Source organism: Ranitomeya imitator, chromosome 5 (genome assembly GCF_032444005.1).
Source record: "Ranitomeya imitator isolate aRanImi1 chromosome 5, aRanImi1.pri, whole genome shotgun sequence".
Lineage (NCBI taxonomy): Eukaryota > Metazoa > Chordata > Amphibia > Anura > Dendrobatidae > Ranitomeya > Ranitomeya imitator.
Window position 1 is genome coordinate 278,800,605 of NC_091286.1, and position 18,862 is coordinate 278,819,466.

The 18,862-nt window shown below is 45.3% G+C and overlaps 1 protein-coding gene across 2 annotated transcripts in view; it reads left to right on the forward strand.

The window, feature by feature from the left end:
- Positions 1-418: 418 nt before the first annotated feature.
- Positions 419-18,862, forward strand: part of DCBLD1 (discoidin, CUB and LCCL domain containing 1) — an 88,427-nt gene continuing 69,983 nt past the window's right edge. For both annotated transcript variants that reach the window (XM_069726200.1, XM_069726202.1), the window contains exon 1: positions 419-701. In XM_069726200.1, coding sequence (XP_069582301.1) covers positions 605-701 — 97 coding nt within the window. In that variant the 5' untranslated portion in view covers positions 419-604. The remainder of the gene's footprint in view (positions 702-18,862) is intronic.

The window sequence follows — 18,862 nt, forward strand, 5'->3', positions numbered from 1 at the left end:
TGAGTACACACAGTGTTAGCATATATAGAATATTATATAATCTGAGTACACACAGTGTTAGTATATAGAATATTATATAATTAGAGTACACACAGTGTTAGTATATAGAATATTATATAGTCTGAGTACACACAGTGTTAGTATATAGAATATTATATAATTAGAGTACACACAGTGTTAGTATATAGAATATTATATAATTAGAGTACACACAGTGTTAGTATATAGAATATTATATAATTAGAGTACACACAGTGTTAGTATATAGAATATTATATAATTAGAGTACACACAGTGTCTCCATACAGTGTCAGTGTGGGACAGCCCTGGGCGGCAGTGAGGAGATCGGCCAGCAGGGGGCAGTGAGGAGATCGGCCAGCAGGGGGCAGTGCACTCCCCTCCCCTGGAGCAGCGCACTGAGCGCAGGCTGAGGCTGGATGGCAGTCGGTGTGGGAGTAGTAGTGCTCGCACAGGGGCGCCCCGGACGGTTGTGTGTCTTCTCCTCCATGTGGAGCTGCCCTGCATGGAGAGGCCGGCGCTCGCTGTGCGCGTAGTCTCAGCCTGCGGGAAACTTCTTACCAGGTGAAGTGGAGTACCGGGTGCAATGGCCGCTCCGCGCTGGACTCTGCCGGTGACCGGACTGCTGCCCCTGCTCTGGCTCACAGTCACAGCCCCTGCACTGCTGCTGGCGGAGACCCCGGGTGAGTCCTAGCTGTGCGCTCCATTGGTGAGCAGTGTCTTTCCGAAGTTTTGTCTGTTCCTGGGAAAGTTGGGTGAAGGGCCCGAGCCCCCGTACTGGCCGACTGCCTAGGTTACATGCAGGGCTGTAGGAGAGCTGGGTGACTGAGTGGGGTCCTGCCTTGTATGGACGGTGTATGTGACTTGTTCCTATGGCCTGATCCTCGTGTATGTCTTCAGCATGTGGCAGTATGTGTGTATACGACCTGAGACGTCGCCCACATGTTCTTATAGAGGGTCCTATAGTGAATGGGCACAGTGGTTACTGCGGACTAGTGAAAGCTGCATCAGGAGGCTCTGTATTGGGGTGTGTGCACACCGCGGCTCGCCCAGACCCAAACCGCCTGCAAAACCTGTCTGGGAGCGCTGGACCTTCCACGTAGACGCTTGTTCACATGGTCAGGCTTCTAAAAACGGCTAAAAGAAGAGCGCGGTCCGTTCCCCTGGCGCGTGCCGCTTGGAGATGCTCTAATTTACAAGGCGCCCGGACGTCTCTTGGAGCTTTTCCATCATTTTTGCTTGATAAAAACCCCACTAATTGTTTCTTCATTATCGAGTGAGAAAAAATACAGAAAAAAAGTCCAAAAAACTGTAAGAAAAAACCTACAGTTCTGAAACGGAATGAATAATTTTTCAAGTGTTTTTTTTTTTTTGCAGCCTCTTAAGTGGACAGTACCTAGTTTGGGGTGGATTCCATAAGAATTTTTTTTTTCTAATCGGGCATTTTTCAAAATCTGAAGCAGCAAAAAAAAAAATCTCTTAAAAGACCGAACATATGAACTGGAAAACGGAACCAGTAGAAATGAATCTGAAGAGACTTTCTAAGGCCGAGTTCACACGTTCAGTATCTGTATCCTAGAAACACATCACCACTGCTGCTTTTACAGATACTGAACACGGCCTCAAAATGTTCTGTTTACCAGGCTGATCCGCTCCATGTTCACACTTTGGGTTTTTTTCTGCATTTTTTGAGCACTGCTTCTTAGAAAAAACACCATAAAGCGCTGACTGCTAGAAATACATGATCCATACATTTGTATGGAAAAACAACTTGCTGTTCATATGGTCAGTATTTAAAAAAAAAAAAAAAAGACATGTACGGTACTTTCTTTTGGCATTTTCTTCTAGGAGGATGCTGAATACAATGCAATACAAGTTAATGTCTTTTTGAGCAATTTTTTAAGCTTTTTTTGCCCAGTGTATCTTTCATTACTTTATAGATTTCTAAAAACTGCCAAAAAACACCATAAGGCTATGTGCACACATTGCAGATTTGGCTTAGGAATTTTTGGTGCGGATTCTGCATCTCTTGCAGAAAACGCAGGTGCGGATTTTTCGCTTTTTTTTGTGCGGATTTACTGCGTTTTTTACCCTGCGGTTTTCTATAATGGAATGGGTACAAAAACGCTGCAGATCCGCAAAAAAGAAGTGACATGCCCCTTCTTTTAATCCGCAGCGTTTTCCGCACGGAATTTTTCGCACCATTAGCACAGCATTTTTTTTTTTTCCTCATTGATTTACATTGTCCTGTAAATCACTTGCGGATCTGCCGCATTTCTGCACCGCAAAAAATGCTGCGGATCCGTAGGAAATCCGCAACGTGTGCACATACCCTAAGAGTATGTGCACGCGTTGCAGATTTGCCTGCGGATCCGCAGCGGATTTGGCTGCTGTGGATTCGCAGCAGTTTTCCTTGCAGTGAACAGAACCATGTAAACGTATGGAAAACAAAATCCGCTGTGCACATGCGTAGTGTTGTTTATTCCGCAGCATGTCAATTCTTTGTGCGGATTCCGCAGCGGTTTACACCTGCTCCATAATAGGAATCCGCACAAAAAACGCTGGAAGTGCTCAGGATACAATCATAAAATGTAGGAAAAAATTAGCTCCAGGCTCTGTTCACACTAGGCTTTTTTCTGCGTTTTTATGTTTTACAGTATTACAAATCTCATGCACACACATTGGTTTTTTTAGTCCTCGGCATTTTGTGCTTTGCATGTTTTTTTGCGCAATAGAGCACGTCACTTCTTTCAGCCTTTTTTCTAGGTTTTTCACCCATTTAAAGTAATATGTGGTGAAAATCCGCACCAAAAAACGCAGGTGTCAGGTTTTACAGCATTTTTTTTTTGTGCTAAATCCTAATTAAATAGACTGAGTTTTTTTTTTTTTTTTGAACCAAGCTTTATCAGCATGCACAAGAGACAAACGTAGCATGGCAAAAGCGCAGGGGAAAAAAAAAAGCGCAAAACCTGTTTTTGCAGCAGCTTCTTTCCTGCCAAGAGATCAGGTTTTGCTGCAGAAAAAAACCCAACAAAAACCCCCCGTGTGAACTTAGCCTTAGGGTATGTGTCCACTGTCCGGATTTCTGGCGCTTTGGACGGAGCGGAAGACTCACTCCGCACAAAGCGCCGCCCCCTTCTGTACGCGCGGTGATTCCGGATGTGTTCATTGCACACATCCGGAATCTCCGCACCCCATACATAGGGCTGTGATTTACCTTGTGGCGGCGGAGCTGAACATCTGGACGCTGCGGGTTGTATGCAGCGTTCAATCCGCAGCTAATCCGGATGTAAACCGGCCCGTGTACACATACCCTTAGTATTCCAAAATGTCAGAGAAATGGAGCAGTTCCTGACGTGTCTTCTATTTGAAATTCAGAGATTTTTGACCACCAGAAAGACGCAGTGTGAACACATCCTGATTTTGCTTATTGTCAGCTGAGACTTCCCATCTTGTATTTTCAGTGGCCGCACTTGGTCAGATGATGATTGTAGCTTGGTGGTAGAATTAGATTAGTAAAAGCCTTCTGATAGTATCCAATATAAATCAATGGTTTTTATCATACCATGCGATAAATCATTAATAGTGATGAGCTAACGTGCTGGGATAAGGTGTTATCTGAGCATGCTCATGTGCTAACAGTGTGTCTTCAGAGTGCTCTGATACTATGTCCGAGTCCCCGCAGTTGCATGAATGGCACGAGAGGTGAGTATACGCTTTATTTCTATCAGGGCCAAATTTTTAGATCAAGAATGGGTTGTCTTAGTAGTGGGTAACCCCTTTAACTGACCTATTTAGAGGTAAGATTTTTTGAGAAAGAAATCCCACTAAAAGGGTTTCAGAAAAATCAAACTCGCCTTTACTCACCCTCCCCAGGTCCAGCAATGAACTTCCGCTACTCCCAGTGTCTGTGATTGTCTGCAGCGCTGATGTTACTTCGTCCATGAGCCGCTGAGCTCTCTGATTCGCTATGACTCTAGATGTGATGTCAGGATCGCAGACAATAAGACACCAGGAGCAGTGGCAGACACTCTGTGCTGGACCTGTGGAGGGTGAGCAAAGCACAGTTTGTATATTTTGTACACATAAGTGCAAGGGGAGAGGGCTCAGTTTGTGTTTTCTAGAACCCTATACAGATTTGGTGAACATGGAAGCCTCGACTTTAGCACAGAGTGAAAGGTCGCCGTACTCATTAGATTAAGACCAATGTTAGCCATATTTTTGGTCAATCTGCTTGGAGATGGGCGCACTTGATAACTCTTTGACCAGTAATAGTCTATATTCCTGGGTGATTTTACCGACCAGACTAGCACACGTAATAGTAGGAGCCAGTCACCATGGCCGTCAGAACCAGGCCGTACTCCTCAGATAGCTCTGCAAACCACCGCTCAGGCTTTCATGTGTTCTCAGCAGAGCGGAGAAAGATGTTGCAAGTCGCCTATCGTAGCGGCATAACTCCCCTAAAAACAAAACAGTCAGCATCGTAATTCCCACTGTTGGATGATGGATGGTCTGATGAGTAGCAGGTCCACCAAACCGGCACCTTAACATCATGTGTACCAGGGTCTCAAGGTTGACAGACCATCTAATATGTATTCGCTGTTCGGATAATATTTGTTGGCCCTTTTTCGAGGAGGTGGGGAAGGATCGGGAATTATCCATTTCTGGCTTTGTCTTCAAAAATTAAATAAAAAAAAAAAAAGCCTGAAGGTAGAAACGGACAGGCCAGTTTAAAAGGAATCTGTCCCTCCCTGGAAGATTTTGATCTATTTCTATGGACATACAGGTAATAGGATGATTAAACCAGTCTTACCTGTATGCCTCATAGCTGCGGTGTACATCTTGAGAAATTTGTTTTATGTTAGTGATTTTGTGTGGTGCCTGGAAGCAATCACTGCCTCCGGTCTTCATTAGAATGGCACCCCCCTCCCATTAGCGCCACAGTGATCTGTTCAGTTCTGTAATCCCGCAGCTATGAGGCATACAGGTAAGACTGGTTTAACCATCTTATTACCTGTATGCCCATAGTAATAGATCAAAATCATCCGGGGGGGGGAGGTAGTGGCAGTTCCCTTTAAGTCCAACCTATGACAAGTGCCAGCTATTGATGGTCTAGTGATATTATCTGACAGCTCCAGGAACAATGAATTTGTGAGTTGGGGTTATTGGGTTGGCCTGAACCTTGAGTCCATTATAATACAAATGTAATTTGTCATCAGTTATTCTGAAACTGTCCGAGTCTTTATTCACCTGGGTTCCTGCAGACTGGATAACATCTTCAGATTGGAAAACACGCATGAAATGTTTTTGGAAGATTCTAGTAAATCTTTTGCAAAAAATCCACAAGACCCCCATTCGTACATTATCCATATTAAAGTGCTCTGAGCTCCATTGGATTTAGCGCAACCATGACCTTAAAGGATTGTTCTAATATTCTTTTGGAAGAAGCGCACCACTCGCTTGCGTTCTTTATTCCTGATCCTGAAGATTGATAAGTCTGATAACAGCACTGGTCTGAACCGTGTGCTCTTGAATGCAGCAAGCAGAGCATCATCAGAGGAGCGCTGTGCGTCGTCGTCGGAGCGCTGTGCGTCGTCGTCGGAGCGCTGTGCGTCGTCGTCGGAGCGCTGTGCGTCGTCGTCGGAGCGCTGTGCGTCGTCGGAGGAGCACAGGGCACTAAAGCTAGCCGGATCCAGAGCTATGGTTCAGAGCAGTGCTTGTGTAACGTAGCGTGGGGCGCTAGCCGTGGGTGAGGTACTCCTCTCTTGCACCCCAGCATGTTACATGAAAATACTGGTCCTGGCTTGGTGTGTGCGCTTGTGCTGTGGGGTGTTACGCCCATGCAGACCACATGTAACCGATGTCACTTCTTCTCGTACGTTTCATTATCACAGAGCATCTCTGTACATATTCTCTTCACTTCTCTGGTTCCAGTCTCCGCTAGTCTCACTAATTTCGGCACAACCCAGCCTAGTACCACAGTTCGCGAAAGTCCTCTTTTGCCTTTGTGTGACTGCTGACATATGAATCCCCCCACAATAATGCACTGTGCTGCAATGAAACGCCTGTGTGAGAGATCCGGGACAGGAGGGTATGTATGAGTTATACATACCCCCAGCCATAGGTGCCGCCTCGCTCTCCATACCCTTGTGTGGATCTAGGCCGTACCTTCTAGTTGAACATGCCCACTGGCCGGCGGCTTTACTAGACGAAACGTGGCCTCTCTTCAATACAAGTGCTGGCTGGGGGTGTGAATAACTCATACACACCCTCCGGTCCCCGGTCTGAAGCTGGCGAATCCCCGCAGCGCGTAGTGCGTGCCCTGGGAGAATTAAGAAGTCTGCAGGTAGAATGACTGCAGACTTATTAGTTTTGATCGGATAACCTATTTTAGGAATCTCGCTATCCTCTGTTTTGATGTTCTCTCTCGACTTGGGGACACCCACGAACCGCGTCACTGCACACGCTGGACCTTAGGTTGGTGTCTGTCACTCGCTGGGCCTGAACTCCCTTTCTAACAGGAAGCTGTGGCTGTCTCTTGCATTAGCCCCTCCAACTATGGGCTACTCCCAAACTCCCAACACTTATCTGTCTGTTGCTGGGCAGAACACCGCAATGCGTCACAATACAATTCACATTACGTATCACCCTCACAATAACGCATGACATTGTACATAGCACTGATGTCTACAAAGGTGAGCAGGCCAATACTGTGTATCCAATTCCTTACACTGTCACTCTCAAGGACTGGGGGATTGATAAGCTATGACATTAAAAATCCTTCTGGTCTGGAGAATGGGGGGGATTTTAAGAAGAGCTACATTGGTTTTTCCAAACACTTTGCTGGTTTAACCATTTACAAATTGAGAGAGCCTCTGTAATGTTGCCCTCATTGTTTGAGGTTGCTGTACACCAATGAGCCACATCCTTAGAACCACTGGCGTGCTGTCAATCCTGCGGCTGACATGACACACTCTATACAGATGTGTGTATCTCGCATGATGAAGAGCAGCCATGGCAGGCACTCATGGCGTCCAGGTATGGCATGAAGTGACGGCTGGTTTCATGGACACATTACTAATTATGGAGTCATGGGTATGCTTGGATCCTTTGTTAGTCACAGTCTGAGATACTCTGCAGACTGGTTTCTGACTGATCTGACACGTAATGTAAATTCTGTTATGAAACACACATAATTAGGGTGGGAAAATTGTTCCAGAAATGATTGTGTAAATATGAAGGTTCAGCTATAAAGAATGACAAACTGGTTCCCAGTCTCTGTATCATGACAGGAAAAATGTCATAGGAAACCTTATACTGTAACAAAAAGCATCACTCCCTTAAAGGGAACCTGTCGGCCGGTACATGCTGCCTAAACTGTAAGCAGCATGTATCAGCCACTGTCTGTGTGTTTGTTTCTGAAACGCTGCGGCATTTAAGAGAAAAGCATGCTTTCAATAGCCGCCGAGGCTTCCTGCATGCGGGTATAGGCAGAGGCTTGCCAGTCACTGTTATCAGGTGGGGAGAAGCCACCGGGGACCTGCCAGTACGACTAGTCACCCATGTGGCTCTGTCTCCGGCGGCTAGTAAAAGGGTGTTTTTCTCTGAATCACTGCAGGCTTGGGGTAAAAGACTTGCGCCAATATGGCAGCAGACTGCAAGATCGCATGCAGTGTCAATGGGGAGAGTGGAGTAAGCACACGTGGTGGCATACCTCTGGCCAGAGGGTTGGGTATCCTGAAGTCCAACTTGCCCAACTCTTCTTGCTCTCGGCATCTGCTGTATGCGGTGGGTTGGAACTCCCCCATTCAGATGAGATCGGGTTCAGGTGACTCGTCTAATGTGTCCAATTGCCCTAAGTGTTGTATACAATGTACCGTATATTTCTGTGGAGGGACCAGCTGACCATCTAGTCTAGTGTGTGTTAGATTAATAGGGGTGGCTCAGTGGTTAGCACTTGCAGCACTGGGGTCCTGGGTTCTAATCCCACCAAGGATAATATCTGCAAGGAGGATGGTATGTTCTTCCCATGTTTGCGTGGGTTTCAGCTCAGCACTTTAATATCATACTGATAGGGAATTTACATTGTGAGCCCCAATGGGGGACAGTGATGGTAATGTCCGTACAGTGCTGTGGAATTAATGGCGCTATATAAATGAGAAAAATAAATAAATCGTAAACTGCAGATGTTGCAGGTGAAAAATCCTTTAGACCATATGGGTGTTTGGAATGAATAGCTGTTGGGGAACCACCATGTCAGATCGGCATATGTCTGCACTGGCGTTCCCAGCTCTGCACAGCTCCATTCTATGTGGCCGCGGCCAGGTCCTATAGTACTCCGACTAATCTGAGATGGGTTCTAGATTTTCTGACGGGTCAACTTCAATTACACTGGTGAGCTGAACCCCACATACTGTGTGCATTACATGGCTACTGCAAGAATGGGAATGGCGCCAGTGGGAAAAAAAACAGTTTTCAGGCGTCGGAAAGAATCCAGCTGCTACCTGGGAAATGTGTGGTCCTAATTTTGGGAAGGTATATGTGATATAAGGCCGCTCCTTTATATCCCAGGCCTGTGATGACCATTCCTGTTTGGCCATTGGATACTGTATACAGAGACCGCTTGTTACATTACATTTGGACGGTGTTCAAAGCAAGAGATACTTCTGGCTTCGTTGTGTTTTCCAGCCAAAGGAAGCCGTGCGCTCTATTTATGGATTAAGAAAACACAATGCCTCGCAAGTGTCTTGGCTTCCTGTAGCAAAATACATGCGAGGCGACCTGTGCTCGTCAGCATTTGGCCGCCTCTACTAAATGTGCCAGGCTTTCACATTGTATGCCACAAGGGTATAGACATGAGGGTACCGTATGTCCCTTCTCTGCTTTTTTTGACCATGAAGGTACTTAACAGTATGAGAGGAATGTGTCTGTGTGTCTTAGAATATAGCCTAGCTTTAGGCACACTATTACAGGCATCAGGAGACAATCTATGTATATAATCTTCTAAGGGGTACTTCCGTCTGTCTGCCTGTAACGGAAATCCCGCGTCGCTGATTGGTCAGCGACAGACTTAGCCGCGAATTGGCCCCTCCCTACTCCCCTCCAGTCAATGCCAGTGTGTCGCCCCATCCCGGACCTACTTTTTACTATTGATGCTGCCTATCCAGCATCAATAGTAAAAAAGATATAATGGTAAAAATAATAAACAAAAATAAAAAATTGTGCTATTCTCACCTTCCGCCGTCCACCGATGTGCGCGATGCTGCCGCCAGCTTCCGTTCCCAGTGATGCATTGCAAAATTACCCAGATGACTTAGCGGTCACGCGAGACCGCTAAGTCATCTGGGTAATTTCGCAATGCATCACTGGGAACGGAAGCTGGCGGCAGCATCGCGCGCATCGGCACAGATTCGCTGGATGCTGGAGGGTGAGTATATAACTATTTCTTAATTTTATTTTTAACAGAGATATGGTGCCCATAGTGCTATATAGTACGTGGACTGTTATATACTGCATGCGCTTTGTGATATACTACGTGGTCTGTTATATACTGCGAGGCTGTGCTATATACTACAGGGCTGTGCCATATACTACGTGGGCAGTGTTATCTACTGCTTGGGCTGTGCTATATACTACCTGGGCAGTGTTATCTACTACATGGGCACTGTTATATACTACGTGGGCACTGTTATATACTACGTGGGCACTGTTATATACTACGTGGGCACTGTTATATACTACGTGGGCACTGTTATATACTACGTGGGCACTGTTATATACTACGTGGGCACTGTTATATACTACGTGGGCTGTGTTATACACTACGTTGGCTGTGTTATATACTATGTGGCCTGCCTTATAATACTGCGTGGACTCTGCTATATAGTTCATGGGCTGTGCTATATATTACATGGGCTGTGTTAAATACTACGTGGCTGCTATATACTATGTGGCTGTGCTATATACTGCATGGCTGTCTGTTACGTGGGCTGTGCTATATACTATGTGGCTGCTATATACTATGTGACTGCTATATACTACTTGGCTGTGCTATATACGACTTGGCTGTGCTATATACTATGTGGCTGCTATATACTACGTGACTGCTATATAATACGAGGCTGTGCTATATGTTACGCGGCTGTGCTATATGCTACGCGGCTGTGCTATATGCTACGCGGCTGTGCTATATGCTACGCGGCTGTGCTATATGCTACGCGGCTGTGCTATATGCGCTACGCGGCTGTGCTATATGCGCTACGCGGCTGTGCTATATGCGCTACGCGGCTGTGCTATATGCGCTACGCGGCTGTGCTATATGCGCTACGCGGCTGTGCTATATGCGCTACGCGGCTGTGCTATATGCGCTACGCGGCTGTGCTATATGCGCTACGCGGCTGTGCTATATGCGCTACGCGGCTGTGCTATATGCGCTACGCGGCTGTGCTATATGCGCTACGCGGCTGTGCTATATGCGCTACGCGGCTGTGCTATATGCGCTACGCGGCTGTGCTATATGCGCTACGCGGCTGTGCTATATGCGCTACGCGGCTGTGCTATATGCGCTACGCGGCTGTGCTATATGCGCTACGCGGCTGTGCTATATGCGCTACGCGGCTGTGCTATATGCGCTACGCGGCTGTGCTATATGCGCTACGCGGCTGTGCTATATGCGCTACGCGGCTGTGCTATATGCGCTACGCGGCTGTGCTATATGCGCTACGCGGCTGTGCTATGCACGACATGCATGCATGCATGCATGCATATTCTAGAATACCCAATGCGTTAGAATCGTGCCACCATCTAGTGAGAACATAAACATTTAAAGGTGAAAAAAAAAAAGTCCTAAGCATGCTATACATTGTTGAGCGCAGTGTATCTTTGCGTTTTTTTTATATAGATTGGAATCAATCTTTAAAGGGAATATGTCATCAAGTGTTTACTATGTAATCCAACAGCAGCATGAGGTAGGGGCAGAGACCCTGATTCCAGTGATTTATCACTTAGTTAACTGGAAGCAGCGGTTATGATAGAATCCTAGTTTTTTCTACTCTAGCAGAGTTCAGTAGTTTAGCTGTGTAGCCATATTCCATATGTGTTAATTCATAGTTTTGATGCCTTCAGTGTGAATTTACAATTTTCATGGTCATGAAAATACAGAAAAATCTTTAAATGAGGTGTGTCCAAACTTTTGGTCTGTACTGTACATGGATGTGATCTGCCCTGGATGCATGATATGGATGATGCGTTACGTAGTACATATACGTGGATGTGATCTGTCCTAGATGCATGATATGGATGATGCGTTACGTAGTACATATACGTGGATGTGATCTGTCCTAGATGCATGATATGGATGATGCGTTACGTAGTACATATACGTGGATGTGATCTGTCCTGGATGCATGATATGGATGATGCGTTGCGTAGTACATATACGTGGATGTGATCTGTCCTGGATGCATGATATGGATGATGCGTTGCGCAGTATATATACATGAATGTGATCTGTACTGGATGCATGATATGGATGATGCGTTGCGTAGTACATATACGTGGATGTGATCTGTCCTAGATGCATGATATGGATGATGCGTTGCGTAGTACATATACGTGGATGTGATCTGTCCTGGATGCATGATATGGATGATGCGTTGCGTAGTACATATACGTGGATGTGATCTGTCCTGGATGCATGATATGGATGATGCGTTGCGTAGTACATATACGTGGATGTGATCTGTCCTGGATGCATGATATGGATGATGCGTTGCGTAGTATATATACATGGATGTGATCTGCCCTGGATGCATGATATGGATGATGCGTTGCGTAGTACATATACGTGGATGTGATCTGCCCTGGATGCATGATATGGATGATGCGTTACGTAGTATATATACATGAATGTGATCTGTCCTGGATGCATGATATGGATGATGCGTTGCGTAGTACATATACATGGATGTGATCTGCCCTGGATGCATGATATGGATGATGCGTTGCGTAGTACATATACATGAATGTGATCTGCCCTGGATGCATGATATGGATGATGCGTTGCGTAGTATATATACATGGATGTGATCTGCCCTGGATGCATGATATGGATGATGCGTTGCGTAGTACATATACATGGATGTGATCTGCCCTGGATGCATGATATGGATGATGCGTTGCGTAGTACATATACATGAATGTGATCTGCCCTGGATGCATGATATGGATGATGCGTTGCGTAGTACATATACATGGATGTGATCTGCCCTGGATGCATGATATGGATGATGCGTTGCGTAGTATATATACATGGATGTGATCTGCCCTGGATGCATGATATGGATGATGCGTTGCGTAGTACATATACATGGATGTGATCTGTCCTGGATGCATGATATGGATGATGCGTTGCGTAGTACATATACATGGATGTGATCTGCCCTGGATGCATGATATGGATGATGCGTTGCGTAGTATATATACATGGATGTGATCTGCCCTGGATGCATGATATGGATGATGCGTTGCGTAGTACATATACATGGATGTGATCTGTCCTGGATGCATGATATGGATGATGCGTTGCGTAGTACATATACATGGATGTGATCTGTCCTGGATGCATGATATGGATGATGCGTTACGTAGTATATATACATGAATGTGATCTGTCCTGGATGCATGATATGGATGATGCGTTGCGTAGTATATATACATGGATGTGATCTGCCCTGGATGCATGATATGGATGATGCGTTGCGTAGTACATATACATGGATGTGATCTGTCCTGGATGCATGATATGGATGATGCGTTACGTAGTATATATACATGAATGTGATCTGTCCTGGATGCATGATATGGATGATGCGTTGCGTAGTATATATACATGGATGTGATCTGCCCTGGATGCATGATATGGATGATGCGTTGCGTAGTACATATACATGGATGTGATCTGCCCTGGATGCATGATATGGATGATGCGTTGCGTAGTACATATACATGGATGTGATCTGCCCTGGATGCATGATATGGATGATGCGTTGCGTAGTACATATACATGAATGTGATCTGCCCTGGATGCATGATATGGATGATGCGTTGCGTAGTACATATACGTGGATGTGATCTGCCCTGGATGCATGATATGGATGATGCGTTGCGTAGTACATATACGTGGATGTGATCTGTCCTGGATGCATGATATGGATGATGCGTTGCGTAGTACATATACGTGGATGTGATCTGTCCTGGATGCATGATATGGATGATGCGTTGCGTAGTACATGTACATGGATATGATCTGCAATGTGACAATGGAGGGAAATGAAAAGCGTCAGGGTTGGAGCCCTACTTGTAATTACCTGGCTAGACTGTTTTATCTCCTCTGGTATACAGATAGTTGCTTCCTAGTAGGAACAGCCTTTTGTAATGATATTTTCTTGTAGTTAATAAGTGATGGTCCTTATCTGTCACTTTGCAAATGAAATAAATGATCCATTCATTGTGCTTAATGACCGATGACCCCGTTTAATAGGAAGCGGGCATCTGTTGATAGGGATTCTCTTCCTTAATCACGGTGGTTAGGAATGCTCGGATGCACTGTGGCGTATGTGCAGACATTATTTTATCTGTTTGTCCTGCTTTCAGCACAAATTGCCAGGGGAATGCTTTGTTCCCCCTCAGCGTGGTCACAGCTCAGCGTCTGCTGCCGTGTCCATAGGATTTCCTGCTCCTTTGTTCCACACCTATACCATAGTGCCTCACAAACTTGCCTAACCTTTTTCATTTGCAGTACAAGCACTGTCAGTTGAGAGATGTCAAGACAGAACTACCATATTTTTAAAGGATTAATCCCATCCTCATAAATGGATATTGTCAGTTCCTGTAAAAACGAGGACTTTTTTTTTTTCATTTTATTGTTTATTACAGTTTGCAACTGTTCTTGAGATAATACATTTCTTCTTTACTGCTTGTTGCCTAGGAGACCAACCACCGCTGGCCAGGTTTAGGAGGTAACAGGGCACGCCAGCAATCCCAGCCAGCGCTGAACTGTGCATACAAGCGAGAGCTTGTAAGCGCTGCGCACATTCTGTTGTCCTACAGTGGTCGGACTGCAAAGAAAGTGTCAATATCTCAAAAACAGATGAAAATTGTAATAAGCTGTAAATTGCAAATTAAATTTTTTTGTAGTTACAAGCAGCACTATTCTCTTCACAATACTAATTTTAGAAGATGGGAATAATAACCCATTAATGGGGTCTGTTAAACGTTATTGGTGTCTGCATATAGCAGGTCCAGCAGCGTGATGTCATGACGCACCTGTGACATGGCGCCAGAGGCCAGCTAAGAGCCGCGGATCTGGTAGGTAAGAGGCGGTGCGGATTACGGACGTGGTAGATGCATTGAGTTGGGTGTACAAATCGATTCACAGCATTTTAATGTCTAAAAGAAAAGCGTCATGGCTAAAAGTAGTGGTTAATGGACCAGTCAATTGCACAGGACATTGGTGCACATTCTGCCTGTCATGCGGTTGTGTGGGGAAGGATGGAGTGGTTTTTGAGTATTTTTCATTCATTTCTTTTATTTAGAGTATTTCCAAAGATTTCATCCATTACAAAAATCACCTCAAAATCTGTGCCTGAATCGTCTTCCCCAACCTGCTGGTTACTCTGTGAATTATCGGGAATCCCTCCTATAAGCATGCTGCAGGCCTCCTCCATACGGATCCTCATATGCTCCTGTGCCCACGCATGCTGCGGAGCGCGCTCGTCCTGTCATTGGGTCCTGTTTGATGACGTGCAGGTTCTGTTTCATTAGGTGATATTTACCAGTGACTGATTCCTGATATCCCACAGTGCCAGGTCTTGTTTTATTGTCTGTTATGGAATAAACAACCCAATATTTACTACAGGTAAAAGCAAAACATGGCGATTGTAGTGTTAGCTACAACTTTGTATGACTATTCGCAGGAGAATCTTTTCTAGGCATCTATGAATTACAGGAAGAACACTGATCCAAAACAGCCAAAATCCAGATCGCTGCAATTAGTGACATGTGTGCTCACACCGAGCTTTTGGGGCAGGCACTCTCCAAAGAGCATGAGGAGTGCAGCAACAACAATTTGGAGAGTTTCTGCTCTGAAAACTCAGTAAAATAAACTATGTGAACACACCCTAGTGCCGATCCTGCTGGGAACAGGGTTGTGACGTTACGTTGTGGCGTTCCTGAACCTTTCTGTTTTGGGCCCCATTGTCCAGCATATCCTTGTGGTGGGAGCAGGTTGCTGCAGCGCTGCGTTAGCAGACTGTCATTTACACCTTCGCCTTGCTGGCATTGTTCTGGAGAGACACCAGCTGGCACACTTGGTGCTGACTTCAGCAGTTTCTGGGTTTGGAATGACATTTTATTGTGCTGATCAGTTTCAAACAAAACACCCCATGCTCTTCTGCTTCCCTGCTGACCTTGTTTCTTTTGTAAATTGCTGTGACCGCCCTATGGATCTTGAGGAAAGTCTTATGACCCATCAGGGCTGATCACCTCTGCCAGTGTGAATGTCATCCTGGCTCCATGCAGACTGGAGGACTAGTTTTGACCCAGCTTGGTGAATTACAGACCACAAGTCTTATTTCTAAAAAATTTTTCTTTTTTAGGGTCTAAGTTCATGTTAGTTTGTTCATTGTAAAGGAATCACACTATATTTTTTTATGTAATGAGAAGATTTCCAAAGACCCTGTTCACATCTGCGTTAGGTATTCCATTCAGAGGTGCGATCACAAGTGCTAGACGGAGCAGTAAAGCATGTCGGAAATAAGACAGTCCGCGATATAGTCAATAGGGTCCTTCTAGCCTCATTGCTGTCCACTGTCCAGCATGAAATGGCTCTTTTAATAGTTTCAGATTTTTGTTCTTATAGCGAAGCAGGAATACCGAAATAATGCAGATGTGAACAGAGCCTGATCCAAATGATTCCTGTATGCAGCTGCAAATGGCACGCACCAAACACATTGCATTTTAGATCTTTATAAAAAATGTATTACAGATGTGTGCTATCTTCTGGCACAAATTATCGGTGTGGATGAATGCCAACGCTGATTCTAGAGATGTACTACACAGTTATATTACAGATTACATGTGTGTGTATGCTGTAAAGGGACTGTCGGCACAGAATGACTGTTCAGACTAAGTCCTGCCGCACGGCGGGGTCAGTCATTCATATCCACCTTCCCACCTGCTTGCTTTCCCTCTATCTCCACCCTCCTTTGATTGACAGCTCTGGCTTCATAGGGCCAGAAAAGGATGGAGATAGATGGAAGCCAAGCAGGGAGGAAGTTGTATATAAATGACTGGCCGCGCCGTGAAGCTCCGAGCGGCGGGACTTGGTTTGAACAGTCATTCTGTGCTCATGAAGTCCCTTGAAAGAGGACCTATTACTATATGAAAAGTGGCCCGTTTTTGCTCTTATTTTCTACCAGCTGCTCCCCAGTAGTTTTGCTTTTCAAATAGGTCATATTGTTCCGTAGATGTGGGATGTTGCACAGGATTCTCTAGAGCTGTGTTTTTAGGCTATGATGCACTGTACCCCCTTGCTGAAGACCATAAAAATTTGCACTAAGTGTAGGCCCACATTCAAATGACTGGTGTAAAGGGGTTGTCCGCTGTAAGACGACAAGTTAAGGTACCGTCACACTCAGCAACTTTCCAACGATCACGACCAGCGATATGACCTGGCCGTGATCGTTGGAAAGTCGTTGGGTGGTCGCTGTGGAGCTGTCACACAGACAGCTGTCCAGCAACCAACGATGCCGAAGTCCCCGGGTAACCAGGGTAAGCATAGGGTTACTAAGCGCAGGGCCACGCTTAGTAACCCCTGTGTAAGCGCCGGCCGTAAAGCAGAGCGGTGATGTCACCGCTGTGCTCTGCTTTACGGCCGGCCGGCGCTGACACAGGATGCAGGAGGAGTGCAGGGAAGCGGACGCCGGGATGTGACAGGCACCGGAATGTGAGTATGTGTTTTTTTTTTTTTTTTTACATTTACAATGGTAACCAGGGTAAACATCGGGTTACTAAGCGCGGCCCTGCGCTTAGTAACCCGATATTTACCCTGGTTACCAGTGAACACATCGCTGGATCAGCATCACACATGCCGATTCAACGATGACAGCAGGTGATTTAGCGACGAAATAAAGTTCTGGCCTTCTAGCTCCGACCAGCGATGTCACAGCAGGATCCTGATCGCTGCTGCGTGTCAAACACAACGATATCGCTAGCCAGGACGCTGCAACGTCACGGATCGCTATCGTTATAATGTTGTTGAGTGTGAAGGTACCTTTACTCTGTGTGACTGCACACTTTTAAATCTTCACAGCGCACATGCACCGGACAACCCCTTTAAATAATAATCAGAATGCTCTGTAAGAATTGGTCACTCTCCTCTTCAAGGCCTAGTTTGTGAAGAGTCCATATGTGTAGCATCTGATCTACATACCACATGTTTACCTATGAAATTAGAGGCATAGGGAATTATCGCAGGGCACTAAATATGCCTGGGCGTACAACATGGAGGGAGTACAAAGCTGTAATGTAGGCCTAAAATGACTCTCTTTTTTGCAGGTTAGGAAGAAAATAATATCCATGTACTAATCATATCATTAATAATATACTGCGTAGGTGAGCAGTGTTACCACCATCACAGAAGCGATCTGGCCTTGTCTGGTCAGCACTGTGACTGGTGCTGTGTAGGAAGCCTATGTGTATCCCTACACCCCATCGTTCATTCATCTGATTCTCGTTGGCTGCTTTATTATACTGTGCAGTATTTGCCATTCTGCCCTGTGATGGGAGGAATCCTCATCTGTCCTGCTCTCGGCCACCATTGCGCTGTCCTGTTACAGCATGAAGTTTGCACAGGCTGTTATGTGCAGGCGAATGCCACATGTACTTGTTGTCTTAACCACTTCATGGCCACAGCTATTCAACATGTTTCACCATAATACTTCCCTGTATCACATGATCACCAAGTGAAAGAGCAAATGTGATTCAGCATTGTAACCCGTATGTATGCGTAGCATGCATTTTGAGTCCATGCAAGGTAATGGTAAATGCACATTTAGTGAATATCATGCCAGATTTTCCATATTTCTGCTTTTAAAAAAATGGCACGTCTCTCAGTTCCTGTAAAGTGGACGGGATTTCTAGAAATCTCATTCCCACTGCTTTTTGTGGATTGTGGATTTTAATGCCTGAATTGTGTTTGTACAAAATTTGTTATGGATTTAGCTCCTTGTACAGCACAGGGTAAAAATTGGAATAAAACTTGCTGCAGAATCCACATGCATTATTATTATTATTATTATTTATTATTATAGCGCCATTTATTCCATGGCGCTTTACATGTGAGGAGGGGTATACATAATAAAACAAGTACAATAATCTTGAACAATACAAGTCACAATGGTACAGGAGGAGAGAGGACCCTGCCCGCGAGGGCTCACAATCTACAAGGGATGGGTGAGGATACAGTAGGTAGGGTAGAGCTGGTCATGCAGCGGTTTGGTCGATCGGTGGTTACTGCAGGTTGTAGGCTATGTAGGCATTATGTGGATTTTGCTGCAGCTACTGTGCAGAAAAATGTTCTGCAACTCCGAGATGTTTAAATTCCCTACTGCTAGTCTGCAAGTGGCTCCATTACAGCAATGGCAAGTTCATGATTTAACCCTTCATGTTGCACATAACCTACACCAGTGTTCCCCAACTCCGGTCCTCAAGAGCCACCAACAGGTCATGTTTTCAGGATTTCCTTAGTATTGCACAGGTGATAATTACATCACCTGCACAGGCA